The sequence below is a fragment of the Triticum urartu genome, chromosome 1A (assembly GCF_056163025.1).
Source record: "Triticum urartu cultivar PI428250 chromosome 1A, HENAU_Tu73, whole genome shotgun sequence".
Lineage (NCBI taxonomy): Eukaryota > Viridiplantae > Streptophyta > Magnoliopsida > Poales > Poaceae > Triticum > Triticum urartu.
In genome coordinates, this window is record NC_141873.1 from 426492431 (window position 1) to 426512683 (window position 20253).

Consider the following 20253-nt stretch of genomic DNA (forward strand, 5'->3'; position numbering starts at 1 on the left):
ATGTATAATGGAGAAGCAGATTCTGGTCAAGGAGGACAGCAACATAGACCCTGTTAGAAGCCAGTTTTGCCATGTTTGTTTTCTTGAACCTTGAAAATGAACGAAAACAAAATGCTAATACTCCCTCCGTAAACTAATATAAGAGCGTTTAGAATACTAAAATAGTGATCTAAACGCTCTTATATTAGTTTACAGAGGGAGTACAACTTTATTTAAGGCTGCAAAAAAATACAGGTTATAAGTTTAAACATTTGTTGCTACTGCATTTTGCAGAGGGCTTTGTTTGACTATTTATCAAAGCAACTGTTGTTGGCTGCAAGTTTACTATCAGGCTTTGTTTGACTGCAACATCGAAACTTTGTCCTCCGAACTTGCATCAGACCATAGTACATGTTTGGCATATTTCTGTTGTTGGAATAATTCTTAGATGAATAACAGCGTGCACTTCAATTATTTCCTTTCTCATAAACTGAACCTTAGAGCCGAAGAAGACATACTCGTACAGTCGCCTAACCTGCAGGTCTGGTAAACGGCGATTAAGTGCAGACTCAAGAACCGCCGGCTGCGTGTGATCTCCTCGATCCTCCGACTTCTTCCCGCTGCCAAGCTCCACCAATATTAGAGGAAGAATCGGATCTCATCATGTCCTGCCCGCAAACGCCAACGCAGCAAAATTGCGGATCTCCCCGCAGGCGTCCTCCCCGCAGCGTGTCGGCGAGGAGCCGGAAGAGCGACAGTGGCGGCCGCACTGGCGACGAAGAAGCTGGGGCGGACCGGATTTCCGTTGTCTGATGTGGTGGCGCTGAATTTCCTTCGCCCATTTTCTCTGGGAGCATGCAGCTGCGAAGTGCGAACAGAGGCAGAGCCCGTATCACAATGGTCGATTTGCCTCCCTTCCCCAAACTGCCTTTTCATTCTCTTTCCACGCGAGCTGGCAGCGAAACCGACATGAAGGGACCGAAGTCGTACATAACGACACGTTGACCTATCATCCAAGCCCAGCCTAGAGAGACCACCGCTCCTACCGGCTAACATGTGGGGTCCAGCACGTAAAAACAGTCTACAACGCTCACAACTCTCCATTTCGTGGGAGCTTAGTAACTCTAATGATTCTATCTTTAGCTTCCATCAGCATATCAACTGTGGCATTCTAACATATAAGGTTGCTAGCCAACTCCTCTCCAGAATCGTCCCTCGATTTGCGTATCTTTTGTCCGTCGGATGTTGGTCAAACTGGTCTTCCATTGATTGGTTGCCGTTCGATCTGCGCTGGCAATTTTCGATCTTCGTTTGACCTTCTGGTGAATTCATTGGGGCGATGACCTGTGGGCTCAGCCTCCTGCGCTATTGGTTGGGTCAGTTCTTTTTGGGTCGCGGGCGGCCTCCCCTGGCGTGCCGCGTGCGTGCCTCGCGTAGCGCGCCCCTATTGGCTTGGCAGCCGGCTGGAAGGACATATGTACACCCGCTGCTACCCCTTCCATGCCATGACGAGTGGGCCAGGATGGCCGCTGGTCCCACGTGCAAGGGACTCTCTATTGTTCTCCGCGTTATGCCGGGGTTGGAGAGAATTGTGGCTGACTCCTGCGCGTGTCGTGCTAAGGCTGACCTCTACATAGTACCGGGTCCGCCCACTCACGGGTCTTTTCTCCGGGTCGTCCGGTGCGCTCGCCTTTTTTCCGGGTCGTCCGGTGCCTTTAGTTTAGCGCTACACAAGGCCACTGACGCTGGGGCCGTGTGGAGGGGCGGGGCCGGTGGTCAGTTGCTTTGTGTTCCCTCGCTACTGGGTTCGCGTGGCCGATGCACACGGCTGGCAACTGGACGTGCGGGCGCCGCGCGTTGGGTCCCCCGTGCGAGGCGTGCGTCGTCTCAGTGCACGTCGCGCCCTGCGCTGGTGGCAAACCCTCCCCCAATCACCAAAGCCGCCGCACGCCTCCCTCCTTCCTCCTCACCCGCACCCCTGCCGCGGCGCCCATCCCTCCCAGCCCTCCCATCTTCGCGTTTCTCCTCCTCCCAGAACTACCTCCCGTCGCTTAGGCTCCATGGCGGCGGCCGGCTCGAGGCGAGCCTGGCGCAGGCGGGCGGAAGCAGCGGGGAGCAACGGATGCGGGTGGGAGAGTGCCGGACGGCGCCGTCATTGTTCATTGTCGCCCCGCTAAGCCGCATCGAAGAAGGACCAGGACCTCACCCCTCACCCCTCGTCCCTCGTCCCTTCTGGATGCACCTCCCCGCATGAGTTCCTCCTGCCTAATTCGGCTCCCCTTTCCATCTAATTTCATTCTTGTTTCACATGTTGGTTTGGTCGGTAAGAGACGTTGCGCCGCCGACTGCAGTAGCCAGGATTGGTGTTGGTGATGTCTGTACGTACCAGTTACACAATTCCAGGTTTGGTCAATGTCTCTGGAGCTATGGTATTATCCTTTGATTTCTCCTATATTTTCCTTCCTGATTTTGTTTGATGATTTGCTAGGTTATGGGATTGGATCTCCATTTTCCAAGATTCTTAGCTGATAAGTATATTGTGCGGCAAAATCTCTATGTACTGATGTTGTGCACATCCAAATACAAGCAATGTAAGTGACCTAGCATTTCACGTGTGGCATGCTACATCTCATACAGTTTCTGGATTCTAATACCATTCCTGTGTAGTTGGACACTCCATAGGGCAAATTTGATGCTTTGTACATCACTTCTGAACCTGTTTATTAATGTTGCCGTGATCTGGGTTTCCATGTACCGATAGATGCATTCCTTATCTTTATGTGTTCCATCTAGGCATATATATGTTTCTGCCCATAAATGTATTTATGAGCTGGCTCCATTTTTTACTGCTTTTCTGTACCCTTTAATCCCCTAAAAAGGGCTATACATGCATTTTAAAGAGTTCACATCTTCTATAAACATTAGCATTGTCTTACCCCACTGCTCTCTGGCATGCAGCGGCGAAGATTTCATCCTCAACCTCCCTCACGACCCCAGGTCCGGCTACTTTCCAGTATTGTCAGTTTTCTTCTTGGCCGCACTAAACAGTTTGGCAACATGGGTGTCGTGGCCACACACATGCATCTTGTCGCCCTCCTTAAAATTCAATTAGATTATCGGCAAACATGCAGCCATGTTTACTTAAGATCCAATTAGATAAATGTTGTTTATTTTCCATGTAGTTTCTAATCAGAAAGGTCTCATATGCAGATTGGGGACATGGCGTGAAGATATGGCTTTGTGATCTATGGTCTTGGGTCATCCGTTGGATGGGTGATAATGGAAATTTTCTTGAGGACAGACACATGCAAGTTTTGTGAGAGTTAAACCTGTTTTATGAGAGTTAAACCTGTTTTATGAGAGTTAAAGCTATTTTTTGAGAGTTAAACATGTGCATACGAATGGATTTTTTTTAGAACTGGTCAAACTATTTTTTTGTAAGAGTTAAAGCTGTTTTCTTGAGGACAAACCCGTGAATAAGTCTCATCTGTATAGATTAATTAATATAATAGGACAACAATTTAAGTTTATTGAAGCTCTTTCTAAGAAGCGGGGGTCTGCTTTGGTTTCTTGTTGTTTGCCTATTCTCTTAAAAACAGTTGACTGGATGCAGCTGACGGGTTATACATCAATAATTTGGGCAGTTGGATATGGCATTTACAAGTAAAGGATTTCAGAAATCTAATATGGCATGCCTATTTTTCATGGAAAAACGAATGGTACCTTATTTACTATTTAGTTTTTAAGCTAGACTAATTTGACTACACGCTTCCTGAGGTGCCTTCTGTTTTTGAATAGTCATAGAATTCTCCTGATTACGAGATGTTCCTTTGTCACTATTTGAATTTCTGCCTTGAGTGGCCTCTGTCTTGGTTTACAGCTCCATATGGCTACTTATGTATAACATATGGAGGTCCTGTTTGAACTGTTCTCAAATATGTTTACTACAGCAAAGTGGAATATGCAAAGTTTCTGTGTTGATTAGGCAAATACTTGCTTTGCCTTAAATACTGTCCCCATCAATGTTCCAGGTTTTTTGGGTATGAATTATTTCCCTGGAATGGATCAACACATTTGCATGGGATTTTAGAAAAATATATGTGAATGCATCTTTCTAATAAAAGCATTGCTTAAGAAATACCCTTTTCTGAAATCAAAATTGTTGTTGGTCTTCTGATCACTTTCATTGTCTATCAGATAGGCTATGGCTTCCATAAGCTAGCATCATTAGGGTCAGGTCGTTGTGTTTAGTTTATTTGCAGTGCCTTGCAAGTTAGTGGTTCCCAGAAGATTGTAGCCTACCTTATTAGCGTCGACTGGCATATTTATCTTTCATGTCATTGCTTAACCATGCCTGGCTGACTGCTATATTTATATATGCACAAAGTGCTTATTCCTTTGGTGCTTCCAGATTGTCAAGGTATGAGCAGAGCAGCGAGGGATGAGAAATGGGGTAACTTATCTTAGACATACAGAAACGAAAATAAAGCTATGCACAGAGAAAAGGTGTAGAATTGATTGCTGGGCATGAATTCCGGCATGGACCACTTTGCTTTGCTTTTGTCACATTAAAATTAATCATATATAGTAATTTTTTTGTCCACAGTACTATGATCCATCCATCATTGTTGGTTCACCATTCTAAAGGAAATAGACAAAGGTAAAATCTTAGTGTACTTGAATATATAGATTTGTCTGATTGTGTTGTAATCTTAGTTTCCTTTTATCTTGCTATATATGAACCTGCTATTATGTGTCATTGTGTTGTGGTGTTGACCATCTGCAGCAAGGGTTAGGCAAATATTTATCCTGTAAAATGAGTTGCCGGTTCTTACCACGTGGTTGCTATTTTATTTTGCAATTTTTATGCATCACATGATTACTTTTTTAAAAAGTGATCTTAATTCATGGTCCTTAGTTTACTGATCGTTCGGCGGCTCTGTGTACCAATATAGTGGTGCATCTAGGAGGAAGGGATCTAGAGACGACGATGGGCAAAACAATCCTGCAGAGGCAGCAAGAGGCAGTTCTCGACAAATCACTATAAGGTGTTCTCTTTTGACCTGTTGATATTACTGTCTCTCTGGTTTTGATTTCCTTGTATAAAATTTACTAATTTGGGAGAAAAGCAGCGCAAGGATCCAATGGAAGAATTTGGTGAAGAACAAGGTCTCCATCATTTGGCGTCAAGGAAAGGAAGACCATGTCATCATTTGGCCAGTGCAGGTAATGCTCTACCTGATGCACTATTTAGGTCATCATGGTTTCAATACTTTTGGCTCGCCTTAATGCTAATAAGGAATGTCGGGCTTACAAGTTTCAACAATGTGCAGTGATTCCAAAGTTATGTAGGCCAGATTGTGTTATTTTTTACTGAACACTTTGTTCTCCACTGAGGTTACAGATTCTATAATATGTTGTGGCGGTATGTACATATGGAAATCCTAATCCAGCTAATTTGATTGTGGGAATTATGTTGTTAGTCTATCTTCCAGGCCTGTTGTCAGTTATCATTATTTCTGCTATAATGTGAGCCAATTAGAAACTGATATAATGTGTTTTTCCTAATAAATCTCATGCTGGTGTGTTTTGCATTCTCAAAAAATCATGACAGGTCCCCATGCCCCTGTATCTGCCCTCGAAGCCGGGTTCCGCGAGCTAAGGTTGCAGGGGAGAATGAACGTGCAAGTTTCCAGCAGCAAAGTTTTTTCTACATTTGATGGGTAGCTAAATTAGTTTGATTTCACGGATGATGGAGCCTTGCTGTGTGACGTAGTTCCTGGTGAAGAAATATTTGTTAGGTCTATGTATGTGTGTACTGGAGTTGGTGCATCTCCAAGGAAGAACCAAACCCTTATTCCTATCTTACAATATTTTACACTTAAATGCAAATGCAAAGTGTTAGCTATGTTAACTGTTGTTTCAATCCCTTGTTTGAAAATGTGATTGATTACAAATTGTGCATGCTCAAGTATATATTTGTAAAAAGAAGTCCTTAATTTTTGATTAAAAGGGTTTGCGTTGGCGCTCTAAGTGGTTGCTCACAGCTAAAGTTACTACACATTCATGATTTTAAATGGGTATTTGCGCACATCTTGCTGTAGATAACAAGAAATCATTTTTTTTTATTGTGGAGTCACCATTCTTTTTCTAAAGGGTGTTAAATTTGTTACCATATGTGCTTGCCCATGACTAAATCAACTAAATAATGTATTTTCTTTTCAATGTGTACATGGATTTAGCGTGCCTCTGTGCCATTTGACGCAACGGGTCCACTAGTTCCATTAAAAATCAAGTGCAATCCAGAAGTTCTGACTAAAGTCACATAAAAAGAAAAGGTGGATGTAATCTTCATTAGGTTCATCATCACACATAAACACATTTGTTATTCTCAACATAGAAATTCTTTCTGTTTAGTAGACCCCTTGTGTTCAATCTGTCTTAAAGGAGAAGCCAAAAAAATAAGAATATCTATTTAGAGAGACAGCTTGATTTCCATATCCAATGAAATGCATGTACAATAGCCGTGCAGATTTTTAAAATTTTACCACATCCTTGTAAAGTTTAATAGTTTAACTTGAATATCAAAACCAGGCAATTGTAAAACAAAGCATTTGACGGCAGGAATGTCAAAAACCATTGTGTATAAACATCCTCAACATTTTTAAGAACAATTGATACCACAAACTGACTTGTGCACTTCACCATATATAACATATGCATCTGGTATGCTGTACATAATGAAAGCAACCGCCATGCTTAAATAAATTAAATTATATACAAGAATATGAACAAGTTAATCAGCACAAATATGTTTGTACATTTCAGAAATACACCCTCGGCTATGATAATTTAATCCAGCCAGGATAACGCGTGTATATATATGCATGAGATAGTGCTTTGATTGCCAACAAGAATATTGTACTTTGGCAGAAATGAACCATAAAAACAAATCCATGTAATCTTCAGCTTGTTCACTGTGCACTGAGTAGCTGATCAACTGATAAACCAGGCTGCTTCGAGAAGACAATAGCGCCATCTACAGTGCCAACTTTGTACCTGAGCATATTGTCATCCGTGACGATCCTGCATGATCCCCGCGACTCGGAATGCATGCTGATGCCAAGATAGTGGATATGGTCTTGCACGCTATTTCCACTGACGGACCTGAATAGAAGAGCAATGTTAGGGTGAAAGAACATCAGCTGGCAAAGAGTTCACAAAGGACAGAATGTTAAAACGTGAGAGCGGAAAGGACCTGCTGCAAGTGGGATCTTCACCAGAATCGTCACAGATTTGCTCGATCGGGTATACTAGGCTATCGAGCCCAATATGGTGGCTAAAATCAGAAGCATGTTGTACTTTTCAGGATAGACAAAAACAGACGCTAGTACTACTTATGCTTGATGCCACTGTTCAGATATACAGAGGGTGTACTGTCCACACATGAACAAAGATAGTTACATCTGCCTCGTCTAAGATTTTTGTATTCAGAAGAACAGCACAGAAATCAAATTATACTATTACTGAGGTTCTTGATTCGCCGACACTTGCTGTCATTCCCAACAAAATATTAGCAATAACTAGTCTGTCAAATGTAAAGAGAGTTCAGTCTGAGAATTGTGCAGTACTTATGTAGTATTGATTTTAGTGATGTTAGAAGTTTTTTCAATGCATTTTATACACATGAAAGAATCGATTAAAACTAAGAACAGAGGAGGAATGGAATCCCCAACAATGCACCCTATTCCATTCAAAAAGGTCAGCTTGTAGTAGAATTTAGCAGGAGGATGCATTCATGAAAAGTAGAGAAACTTCTAAATAAATGAAAGCATATCTTCTTCAGACAAATATTAGCACTCACAATAAGATCAAGGGCACAAAACGAAGCCATGGCCCCTCCCATAGAATGTCCAGTCACCATGATGGGAATATTGTCATATGCTTCCCTGGTCTTCTGGATGCCATTGATGACTCCATCACGCAATGTTGTATTATGATATGCAGAATAAAACCCACTGTGCACCTATAAACAGATAGATCACCAACATTAATACTGTGCATGAACCAGCATTTTCATCATAAATACAGTGCAGCTGCACTAATCGTCTTTGTAAACATACAAGGGGCTCGAATAGTGTAAGCATAGTAGCTCAACCAATGAATGAAAGGATCATCTAGACCAAGGTATGGGATAACTTGCTTCAATCGATACTGGGGGCTTTTACCCTCTTTTCGGGAAAGAAAAAAAAGGTATACTTGCTCGAGGAGGAGGGATAAGAATAGAAGAAGATATTCACCTGGCCGTAGTTCCCCCCTTCCCACTGTCTCCACTTCTCTTTCCCAATTAAAAAAAAAACAAAGAACCAAAGGAGGTGGTAACCTGAGAGACCACCAATGCTGGCTGTCGTGGGAGGGGGAGGAGCTGAGAAGCATGCCTAAAGAAGCAATTGCATCCAGAGTAGAGACAAAGCCAGCAAGCAAGAACAAAAAGGAGCAATTGCATCAAAAAAAGGTGTTTTTCTTCATGCCATCATTTTTCTTTTCTCACGTACAAGCACAAATCCCATGTCACCACAACGGTTTCATTAACGGAAAAAGCTGGCGACATGAAGAAAATAGTGAAATGCTTTAAGGCAAGCAAAATACTTAGGACTTAACGACACCATCACCTCAGTTTTATAGCAGAAACCATTGAGGTGGGAATTTGAGTTAAACATCAGTATAAATTATGGGTTTAGGCCTAATATAAATGCTGGGTTTAAAGGCGAGAGTTGGGGATTTTGTCTCAGCACACGAGCATTTTAGGTCCCAGAAACCTCTAGATCAAGTAGAGGAGAGTTCAAGGTGTTCAGGAGTGATAGAGAACGTCAACATACAGTGATGTCCGAGCAGCTCTGTCGTGGCTGCATACTCGAGCTCCAGTGTGCGCCGTCCAGCGGCAACGCTGCGGCCACTATCTGCATTTCAAAAACCAGAGACCAAAATCAGGGAGATCAGAGTGTCAAGTGATGGGAAAATATAGGGGAATAGCATCAGCAAAGATGAAGGATTTCGGATCCAGTAGCAAACATAAATCTTCACTCATGTAGCACCACTGAGGAGAGCGACCTGGACCTGGAGGCAGAAAGCAGAGGAGTTGAGGAAGAAGAGATTGTGTGTTGGCAAGGTCTAACTCGGTGCCTGGCTCTGGGTTGAGACAGGGGAGTGAGCTAACATGCACAACTAATAGTACAAGCTCTAAACTGACTCACTAATACATGTGCTTACAACACGAACTAATAGGTTTAAACTGTACAATTACTGCAACGATGTATTTTTCTTCTTAAAAGTCAAGACTCAATTTAGCTTCGGAACATATATACACCAACTGCAAAAGACAAAAAGGACCAGAAAAGAAACACAGGGAGAAAAACCAATTTAACTACGAGTATTCAGGCAAACCTCTCCTTTGTTCATGTAGATTGATGATGACCTTAATATCATCAAAATCTAATTTCAAAGCACCCGAAATAGTCATTAGTGCCCAACTGAACCTAAGCATTGAAAGGAACTAATGTAGAGGAAACAAAAAAAGAGCAAGTTTATCATCAATAGCTCATATCGGCAGAAAGTATATCATCAATAGCGCGGATAAAAAATCTGGAGGTAGCAATGGCATATACCCATATGAGGGAAAGGGTAGGTTTAGGTACCTGGATGGATTTTACACCTTAGAAGCAGCACCTCTCAATGGTGATCTACTACCTGCAGCAAACATTGTTGATAAGTTGGGAAAAGGAAAAAGTAATTCAGAAAAGAATTGTGACAGCAATGGATGCTAAACGTCCAAACATCAATTATTTTACAGGCATGGATACACTTCTAATTAAAAGACAGTCATTTCCCTAATTACAATATTACATGCGCGATTCTACAACGTCATGTGTCACACATGCTTTTACTGATTACAACAGAGGAGAAGCCACGATCGGACTACGCACAATATGTTTTTTGGACACCCAGCTCAAACTTCCCTGCAAGGCCTTTGACCCGACATTGCGATGCCTGCTCACCGTAATGCTGAATGTTTTCTTTTGTCCAACCTTGGAGAACACCAGCGTCTCTGGGTAGACTCGCACTGTGAGCGACTTGGGAACCTCCATCTTCAGTGTGTATACTGAATTTATTGGCCCCACATTTGTCACGGTTCTGTTCACCGTGAATGGCCTTGTCCTGAGTGGCACTGTTATGGATGGGTAGTTCAACTGTGCCTCTGGTATCTTGGGAAGCATTTTGCAGGACAGCGTCGGGTCACGCGCAATGGTTGCCAAGCCTTGATCACCGAGGAGAGCGCATATGTAGCCAGCATATTCAGTGATGCTAAGGTCATACACAAGGCCCGGGTCAATAGCTTTTATAGGATTGGCATGGCCAGCACCCATGGCATACGCAGTTGCCCTCTGATGCTGCTCGTCCAAGATCGGGCCACCAGCGCTGTCCGTGATGTCAGCTGTGGTGAGGATGGCTGACTTGATAGCAGCAGCAGACCAATCAGGATGGGAGCTCTTGACAAGCGCAGCGATTCCACTGACATGTGGAGTCGACATGGATGTCCCTGATCTAATGTTGAATGGCCCAGATCCAAGAATGGTGAGTGGTGGCCATGCAGCAATGATGTTGAGCCCGGGTGCTAATATATCTGGCTTTAGCACACCGGGGCTGAACGTGCTGGGACCGCGGGATGAGAATGCCGCGACAGTGGGAGATGGACGAACACCAAGCATAGTGTTCTTGTATATGACTTTGGCACTGGCTTTGCTTGTTGCCCTTGCATACTCTATGATATTGTTGCCATCAGCCACGGTCACCTGCACAACATCACTGCCATAATCCTCCAGAAGGGTGGTGAAGCCAGCATCTTTCCTGTTGATCAGGACTATGCCAGCCGCCCCGGCACTCATGATGCCACTGATGTCAGACTGGTTGATTGCTGACCCTGTGTCATTCATTGGTCCTGTGTTATGGCAAATCACAATTTTGCCAGACACATTTCTTCCAGCCAATGATGACTTGCAGTGTTTGTTCCAATACAGAGAAACAGAGTTGGAGTTTGAGTTCGCAGTCTGATTGAAAGCTTCCCCACTGATGTGCTCGCCGTTGCCAAGCTGCACAACGGTCTGGAAGCTTCGGTCCACCGAGCCAGCTGCAACTGTGAGCAACCATGGTGCAGAGTTGGCAATAAAGGACCTTGGACCGTTGTTACCAGCTGCAGCCACGACAACAACACCCTTTGCTACCACATTGAATGTGCCAATGGCAACCGGATCATCAGTGAAGTTGACATCAAAAAAGGGGCCGAGGGAGAGTGAAAGCACATCAACACCATCCTTGACGGCTTCATCTAACCCGGCAACTATGTCCGAGGATGCACACCCAAGAATTATGCACACCCTGTACATGGCCAAGTGTGCATGTGGAGCAATTCCGGCAGCTGTGCCCCTGCCGAGGCCGTGGGCTGAGGCATGACTGACGAAGTTCCCAGCTGCGGTGGACGAGGTATGTGTTCCATGCCCCGTGTCATCACCGGAATCATATGCTCTGGGATTACGGAATTTGGCACCTATCAATTTGTTGTTGCAGCGTGCAGCGCCATGGCATGAGCCCTTCCACTTTGATGGGGGTGGCGGGATGCCACTGTCATCAAAGGAAGGATGCTCTGCGTATATGCCGGTGTCCAGGACCCCGATTATGACTCCTTGGCCATAGTTGGTGTCCCTCCACAGCCCGGCATCTTTCTCCAGTCCGAGGAACTTCGAGTGTGAGTGGTGCTGGGGCGCCAGAGATGGTCTGGAAACGCCCGCAGAAACTCCTTCCTCTGGGACACCATGGCGAGGTCATCTTCGGTGAGCCTCACGGCAAACCCCGTGAAGACCTCAGTGTAGGTATGGATGAGGCGTGGCTCATCGGAGCCGGCGAGAGGCGTTGGCAGGAAGGAATCCTGCCACCAGCGGTGGTCGTCCTCGCTGCCGGCTTCGATGGGTGGCCTCAGCATCACAATGTATGTGCGATGGCTTGGAGAGAGGCCTGCGACTAGGTCGTCGCATACCGCAGGTGCAGGAGCATGCAGGAGCACGAGGGTGAGCGAGAAAAGTGAGATCAGGAGGTTGGCCAAGGATGCCATGGCTGGAGCTGCGATTCCGAAAGGAAGCTGGGGGGCGACGCCAATGTGCGTGAGCTTGGCGTGTGAGGAGGAGAGGTGGTGGTGGTGGTGGTGGAAGGAACCGAGAGGGAGAGAGGACGACCGGATGGTGGCGGCGGCTGCGCACAGGAGGGCACGGCACGGCGCAGAGCAGCAAATGCTTCTTCCTCTTTCGCTCACTCTACCTCGGTTGGATTTGTGAGAGAAAAAAGATGGGCAGAGCACAGAAATGGCTTCGGGGCCTCAACGTTAAATGCTGCGTGCTGAACCTTGCACGCACGCCCTAGATGCTCCTGTACCTATACGTGACGTGAGTCAAATCAGATTGTTCGGTCTGGTTCGTCCTTGAGCTACATGGCTAGGGAGAGCGCCGTGTCGTCTGTGGGGTGGCTGTGTAAAAGATTCCAAACGAAAAGGCTTCCTGCATTGCGACGGCATGGAGCGTTCCTACCTGGACGCCACAGAGTTCCACCGAATAATCTTTGTATCATGTATCTAATCACATCAGGGGAGTAGTAGAGACAGAAAGCTAAGGTAAGAGTTTCGATCAACATATCTGCTAGTCCCTGCAAAGCACACAAGGGCAAGGCTATCCTTCATAGACACCGGTGTGTGTCGAGCTTGCGCTGGTGGAGAGAAAGCCTCCAGACAAGCAAAGGTTCGACCGCGTCAGCACGCAGCTTGCAGAGCTGATGGGAAAATGGTGGAGGAGGGAACAGAGAAGTGACCCAAAGGGAGAGAGGACAGTGGCGGTGGTGGACTGGTGGTGGGTGCACTGCAAGAGAGAGAGGTTGAGCTTCCGTGATTCCATCTATGGAAAAAGAGGAAGCTATGCTGCTGGTGGGTGGTCGTGAAAGTGGCCGAGAGGACGACGCTTCGTGTCGAGTGTTGCGCTAGCTTGTTTAAGTTTCAGTTGAATTAAAATAGCGGGGCGGGACAAGATGTTTAGGGGAGCTAAGCCATATTTAGTGTTTCTGATTTGATGGAAAAACCAGTTGCAAATCAAAGCATTAGGATTTGGATTTGGAAAAGAGGGGAGGGAGGAGCTCAGCTTGCCTGGCGATGGATGATCTGGACGAGGCACATCGTCGCCTTCCTGCCGCAGAAGCGGAAGCAGACGGCGCCTCCTCGCGGCTGCACAACCTCCCTGCCGTACCCACCAACTCGCCGGCGCTGCACCTGCCGTTAGGCCCTCAGCGACGAACTCCTGCCGCGACCTTCGGACCGGGGCGCCGCTCTGCGTCTCCCACCCGCGGCTGCCTCGCACTTGCCCCCCACGCCTCCGACCAGCGCTTCCCCTTCCGCCGCCTGCGGCGTTGAAGTCGCCATCTCCATCCATGGCCCGGGCCTTGGGTGGCTGGAGATCCACCGGAGGGAGAAACAAGGGGGAAAGTGGTACTTGAGAGTGCCTCAGCACAAACTAGAACATGTACATCGAGGAGGAGTCATCCTGCCGTAAGCCTCTCACTGGAGTATTTATTTTTTGTTCTTCCGCATTAAACCTAATCTTGTAAACATATGATGAGGCACGATTCATTATTAATTCAATCCATCGGTCAGCAAACCCGGTTCAGTCCATCATTCTCCTCAGAAAACACCATTCTAGCCGGACATATGCTTTATGAAGATCGAGCTTCACCACACATAGTCCATTCTTACTGGTCTCCCTCTTGATTCGATGAATGCATTCGTGTGCAATGAGAATATTATCCGACACAAAAGCACTTCCCGTCTGTTCAATCACCTTCGGCGAAATAACCTTTGGGCATGTGATTAACATTTTTCAAAATTATCTTATAGACCATATTATACATGCTAATGGGCTGAAACTGAGTATTCTTTGTCGAACCATCTACCTCTTGAACCAAGACAATAATGTGTCATTTCAGCCCACCGACTTCACCACCTCCAAAACTTCTTTTACCATATCCAGCCCAATCAAACTCCAAAATCTTGCTAGTTAGGATTACTAATTTGCCCTTGCCACTAAGACCTTCCGTAGTGGGTGGTATCATAAGGCGGTATCATGCATATTATACTAGGATACACTACTATCTCCATAGTGCGTAGTGTCATAGGTTGGTATCTTAGATGACCCGACACCTGAGGTCTGATTAGTGACAGCTGCTCTGAGGTTCATGAAAATGAAAGTTTCCAAAAGCATAAGCACAAGCCGATGTGTAATTGACAAGTGGCTCCAGCCTACATGCTCCGCTTGTCAGTCTCATTGTATTGAAATCATTTACCTTTATTGAATATATACTTACAAACAACACATACAAGTACAAAACTGTGGTAAAAAGGGAATACCTTGGAAAACCCATTTATTTTCATTGGCTATTGCCTACAAATAACACGCAGCGTACACCATTAGATACCTTAACAGTTTAATTACCAAGGACTTCACCAGCACTACTCTGATGATTTGGGGAAACCAGAAAGCTTTTCTCCAATGACGCGCTGTGCTTCAGCGACTAGCCTCTTGACAACTTCCCTTGCTGGTACAATCTCGGTGATTAGCCCAACACTCTGGCCAGCATACATGGCCATGCTATCGATATCGCCTGTTGTTGTCGCATTAGGAACAGTACCAGCAAACCGGCATATATCCTTGTGCTGGAATTATGAAACCATTGCTTAGTTCTCCATTATTAAGTTCTAGATGCACAAGTATGAAATGTGCATTTAAGGTTTGGAATGAGTGAACTCCTCTACTGAGCTCCATCTTGTACAAATAGCATAATAGATGGCCATGATTAATCACAACAATGGTACATTACAGGTACTCCTAGAACTTTAGTTTTTCAACCTATATTGAAGTAACATGACAAAAATCATTTGGCACTTAAGAGTAAATATGTGCATGTCGTTTTCTAACTTTATATGCCCAGGAAACACAGACCCAGGTTTAATTTAAAAAATCAGAAGTTAATAAATAATCATGGTCATTTTGAAACATTTTGATATCCTTTTCCCCAAGGATCATATCAATGAAATCATTCTGAGCTGGCATGGCCATTTAAAATTTGATCGCTTGAGCTATAACTTGCAAAGTAGCTAGTTCAATTGTGGGGCTTGTTTGGCCCTACATTGGACTGGGCAGCCTTTCCCGTGTCCAAGAGCTCCTAAAGTTAGCTGACATGTCTAAATTGACAAACAGTTTCAAAGGTACAGCTTGAAGACTCATGTTTCTCACTGGGAAGTAAACTTCCCAAATTAGATGCCTGAGAACTGAAGTTAGCTAACGAAGTCCTTATAAAGCACATTCACTCATCATCGTGCCTACATATTGTTCCGGGGTTAGACTTTTAGGAGTAAAGTACTCTACATTACTGGTCAAAATAAGAAAACCAGAAAAGGTCATACCAAAGATGGTTTCCGCCGCCGCCGCCGGTCTCCCCTCCCCTCCTCCCTCCTCCCTCGCCGCCGCCAGGGGGCCCGGCCGGGCAAAGGCCGGTCGGCGGCGGGGCATCCTCGTCCTCCCGCGTGGTGGGGTTGGCGCGGGTCAACACCCCGGGCCGGGGCGTGGTGCTGACGCCGGGCGGCACGGCAGTTCGTCTGCAGCGACGGCGTGACGGGCGGCGCGGTGGCGGTGTGTGCCTGGGGCGACGGCGGCGGCCGGTCGTCTTCTCCTCCGGCGGCAAGGGCTGCGGTCGGCACAGGTCGTGGGTGGCTGCCTCTTCTCCGGCGCGGGCTGGCGGAGATGGCGGCGCGGCGGCAGTATGCTCGACCCCCTCCTCTATGGCCGTCGTGGCGCATGAATCGGCTGCTGGTGGCGGCTCCTCTTGTGCTCTGGTGTGGCTCGGCTGGCTGGTGAATGGCAAGGGCGCCGTGAGGGGGAGGCAGGGGTGCCTCCCGGACTCGCCGTCGCCGCGATTTGGAGGTGCCAGATCGGGTGTCTCGGGTGGCTGCAGCACGGCTGGCCGCCGGCGTTTTCCCTGCCCAGATCTGGCTGCCGGCCGCTCCTGCCATAGGAACTTGTTTGGGGCGGAAAGAGGGGGTCTTTGCTGCCCCTTCACCTGTTGACGATGTCGGTGTGCGGCGGCGGCGGTCGAGGGGTGGTCTCGGATGCCGGGGCGGCGGCCTCGGTGGTGGGAGGCGCGATGCTCGTGGGCGGAGCTCGCGGCTCGGATGTTGGCCGGTTACCATGGTCGTGCGGGCGGCGTGGTAGCTTGGGCATGACGGTCGGTGGCGGTGGTTCTGCAGCGTGCTTGCGGCACTCCGTCTCGGAGGCAAAGAGGGCTTGCCGGGTGAAAACTCTTTCTGGCTTTGCCAGGTCGGCGGCGGCGGCGCCTACGGGCGTCGTATCCTTCTAGAAGGCGTCGCCGTGGTTCCTCTTCCTCCTCCGTGTTGCTCCGAGGGAAACCTCGATCCCTGGATCAGGCGGTGGTGGTACTTAGGTGCCATGACCTTGTTGAAGGCTCCGCCTTGGAGTAATCGGTTCGTCGTGCACAGCTCCGACTCTTCGCTATGTTGCGTTCACGGTTGAGGCACCCGGCGACTTCAAGCGGCGCTCTCTCTTCCTTCCTGTAGATGGCTTGGAGTTGTGTTGGGTGGTGTAGCTGTTCCCAACATTCTTGTATCTTGCCCTGTGTGTGTTGGTGTTGAGTTGTATGAGGTTGGTTGTAACTGGATCGTTGCTTTATATATAAAGCGGGGCGAAAGCCTTTTTCGGTAAGATGGTTTCAATTTCTAAATGCAGAATGAGGGGATAAATTCAACAAAAATAAACAAGTAATACATACCACACCATGGATGATAGAATGACCTATAATAGGCTGATTTTCCTCTGTTTCATGATCTGGAAGATTCTTCCACTCAACATAGAAAGGTGTCTTCAGGACACGTTGTGGAGCACCAGGCCATCTAGCACGCCCGAACACAGCTGTATAGTCCGTGCAATTCATCTCAATTAGCTTTTTCTTATACAGCGGATGCGCAAAGCTTTCCTCGGTGGCTACAAACCTGAATATTAAGGAATTTCATAATGTGAGAACCACAACATGCATAAGCATAAAGAAAAGCTTTGCTTGACATAATCATACAAAGGAAAGATTGAGCAAGTACCTAGTTCCTAAGCAAACACCATGAGCACCAAGTGCCAATGCAGCAGCATAGCCACGGCCATCTACGATTCCACCAGCGGCGATAACCGAAACAGTACTATCTGAAACTAGATCCACTACTCTCGGCAGCAACGGTAGCAGACCCTCCTTTTTATTCAAAGAAGAAAAGCTGTTTGAGATGAAAGCCCATGAAGACAATTAAATAGAAACAGACTTGCAAGATGTGTTATGCTTCCAAAGATGACACCACAAAAGGGGCCTTAAGCTAAATCAGTAGCCTGGAATATATCATGGGCACATGGTGTAGATTCTTATTGCATGCATGCTTGCTTCTTGGTAGACTGCCTAACAGCATTTCAAAATATTGAAGCGAAAACAAGATGGAAACAGTGTGTAATGACTATACTTGACCAATCACATGCCCCCCTGCTTCGCGGCCTTGAACGATAATTCCATCTACACCAGCTTCCTTAGCTTTTGCTGCCTCCTCAAGGTTACCAACCTGTTCAAGTCACAAAGGAAAAAAAACAAATCTAAATATACATAATCAACAGAACAAGTGCAAGGACTTACATGCTCATATCATCATCATAGAGCATCAAAGCCTTGACTACAGGTCATGCATTGGCACTTATTGTGAATTTCTTCGCACCAACAAGGAGTTCATTGAAACCTGAATGGTCTACATCAAATGCTAGTCCTAGTTGTTCATCAATATCACAAATCTGAAATCATCCCATGATCCCAGCAGTCCTAGGAAATTGGAGAGAAATGAATAACAAGCATTTTCTTATAAACTCAACTTTATGTTCACTACCGATAAGAAGTATTTCTTTTATGAAAAGGATCACATTCTAAAACTTGACATAACAGTACTATAGTTTCTTACTAGACCTCCAAAAGAAGCTTAGAAAATTTTAAATGTACTTGTTAGAATAGCTCCAAGTGTGCACTAATAGTAGAAAGCTCTGATTTCTTTGTTGGAAAGGCTAAAAACTACTACCTCTGATCCATAATAAGTGTTGCAGTTTTGAACTAACCACAATTCAAAACTGCGACACTTATTTTGGATCGGAGGGAGTATGATTTAATTAGGTATATTCATGACTTCATGGTTTGCTGCAGAGACAGAGTCCATATAAGAAACTCTAGCCCTTCCATTCTTAGTCCAAATATCATTGTGAGAGAACAAATTCTGTTGGAAGTCTCCATCTGTCTATATAACATAAAAGCCCATTCCGCTGCTGTTCATTACATTTGCACCAAAACCATTGAAGAACACAACACTTGTTTGAAGTTGGACATATACAGAATAATGACCAGTCAACGTACTCTAGCTAACGGCCACCGGCCACCGCCCTCCAATGATTTAGCAAATTTGATACATACCATTCACAAGTTTTGACTAATTAACAAAGGTGTTAAGCAGCCATATCTTAGCTAACGGCCACTGGACTTTGCCCTCTCTCACAACTGTCAAGAACAAAATGATTTTGCTCCAACTAATTTTGTCTAATTAGTTGGGCACTATTAGTCAGGAATGTGAGTAGGAAGAAAGAGTCCAGTCTAGTACTACAATGACATCACAAATGTTAATTACGGAAATTGGAACGAACATATACTAGGCAAACGCAATCAGACAAGGAAAGTGGTAATAAGAACGGCACAAGTGTTAACTGTTAAGTACAAGCACAAGCCGCAGCCGGGTTTCATCCATTCCGGTGAAGTGTCCTTCAGATAAGGTTCTCACCTGATGCAAGACCTTGACGCCGGCACGATGGGCCTCGTCGACCCGCTCCTTGGGGAACTCGCCCCAGTACACCTGCAGCACGGCGAGCTTCTCCTCCAGCACGACCCTCAGATTCTCCTCGTGCGGGAAGGCCAGCACGATGGCCGCCCCGAACGGCTTCTCGGTCAGGCTCCTGGTCCTCTGTATCAACCCCCTCACGTGGTCCGGCGCCGGCTGCAGGCAGGTAGGGGGCTCCGGCGATTAGCCAAGACTGGCAGAGCGCATGTAAATAGCAAAGAGGGTAGGATAGGAAAGTCGAGGTACCCAGTCAGGAAGGCGGAGGAGGCCTATGGCGCCAGCGTTGGCGACGGCGGCGGCGAGCTCCGGGCCGGAGATGTCGGGGCCGAGCGGTGCCTGCACGACGCCGTAGTCGAACCCCAGGACGCCCTTCCACCCCATTTTCTTCCTAGTCTAGTGGCGCAGTTCACGGTGTATAGCCGCCGATCCTGATAGTCGCGGGAGTTCTGCCGGCGGCCGGTGGCAGGCGGCGGATCCATAAATAGGCCGTGACGATGAGCCGTGAGCAGCCAGCGAGCTGCGTGCTCCAGGGGCCGGGCGTCAGCGGGGACGTCACCGCGCACGGCGGCTGGTCGTTTCCTCCACACGGAGGATGGATAAGGAGGGCTGCAAATAAAAGTCGTGAGCTAAATGAGTAGCCGGTGAGTCGGCTCCACTTTGACTCGAACTCGTTGACTAATGAGTCCAGATGGGTTTCAATTTTTTTTAGATCAAACCAGCAACAACTTAAGTAACAATGGAAGAGCTATTACAGTCCTCTATGAGGATGCTCCTTAAAGAAGGAGGGACATCGCCAAAAATAAAGAGATCTCTCTGTCTTCTTGCTAGAGCAGCAAGCTCATGTGCCAGTTTATTGCTGAATCTTCTCACGCTACTGAAGGTCACTTCTTTGAAAACATTCATGAAGTGCCTCACTTTCATGACTAGGGGGAAAAGAGCCGACAGATTACTTACTCTGTTATTCAGCATTATGATGACTGAAGCACAATCTGATTCCACACAAACTGGCCCCCTGTAGTATTTGCTTAATACTGAGAGTCTGTGTGCAACAGCAGCCATTTCAGCTTCTTCTGGGTCCTTGCATGCATGCAGTCGTTGCCCACATGCTAATGCAACCACACCCTGGTGTGTTCTGACGATGGTTCCAGCCACAGTGTCGCCAGTATTGGTTAGGAACGTTGCATCAGAGTTTAATTTCCATATGCCTTCCGGTGGCGGTT

The 20253-nt window shown here is 46.5% G+C and overlaps 1 protein-coding gene, 1 long non-coding RNA gene and 1 pseudogene across 8 annotated transcripts; 1 reads left to right on the forward strand and 2 right to left on the reverse strand.

The window, feature by feature from the left end:
- The first annotated feature begins 1818 nt into the window (after positions 1-1818).
- LOC125515552 (uncharacterized) lies at positions 1819-5893 on the forward strand. Of its 6 annotated transcripts, none has more exons than XR_007287075.2 (8): positions 1835-2382; positions 2468-2570; positions 2938-2976; positions 3190-4485; positions 4586-4639; positions 4898-5027; positions 5112-5205; positions 5594-5893. It is a non-coding gene; the product is annotated as an uncharacterized LOC125515552 (long non-coding RNA). The 6 variants fall into 6 exon arrangements; XR_007287071.2 differs by having other exon boundaries at positions 1838-2382; positions 4935-5027; XR_007287073.2 differs by having other exon boundaries at positions 1819-2382; positions 3190-3295; positions 4391-5027.
- Positions 5894-9732: 3839 nt separating this feature from the next.
- LOC125515521 (subtilisin-like protease 4 pseudogene) lies at positions 9733-13210 on the reverse strand (annotated as a pseudogene).
- A 1127-nt stretch (positions 13211-14337) lies between these two features.
- LOC125515504 (uncharacterized) lies at positions 14338-19618 on the reverse strand. 2 transcript variants are annotated; one of them, XR_007287044.2, is made up of 7 exons: positions 19280-19618; positions 18977-19189; positions 17633-17728; positions 17228-17373; positions 16906-17125; positions 15527-16749; positions 14639-14776 (listed from the first exon to the last, which is right to left on the reverse strand). XR_007287044.2 is itself a non-coding variant. In XM_048681014.2 (6 exons), the coding sequence occupies exons 1-6, from the start codon at positions 19412-19414 to the stop codon at positions 14573-14575; spliced, it is 1014 nt and encodes a 337-aa protein (XP_048536971.2). In that variant the 5' UTR covers positions 19415-19613; the 3' UTR covers positions 14338-14572. The 2 variants fall into 2 exon arrangements, 1 of the variants encoding a protein (XP_048536971.2); XM_048681014.2 differs by lacking the exon at positions 15527-16749 and having other exon boundaries at positions 14338-14776; positions 19280-19613.
- Between the last annotated feature and the right edge of the window lie 635 nt (positions 19619-20253).

What these genes read in the sequence shown, in the direction of transcription:
- LOC125515504 (XM_048681014.2), bottom strand. Translation starts at nt 19,414, where the DNA reads ATGGGGTGGAAGGGCGTCCTGGGGTTCGACTACGGCGTCGTGCAGGCA. An exon ending in GCGTCAAGGTCTTGCATCAG is followed by an intron (nt 17,729 to 18,976) that starts GTGAGAACCTTA and finishes TGACTTGAACAG; the next exon opens with GTTGGTAACCTTGAGGAGGC. An exon ending in ATTCTATCATCCATGGTGTG is followed by an intron (nt 14,777 to 16,905) that starts GTATGTATTACT and finishes TCATAATTCCAG; the next exon opens with CACAAGGATATATGCCGGTT.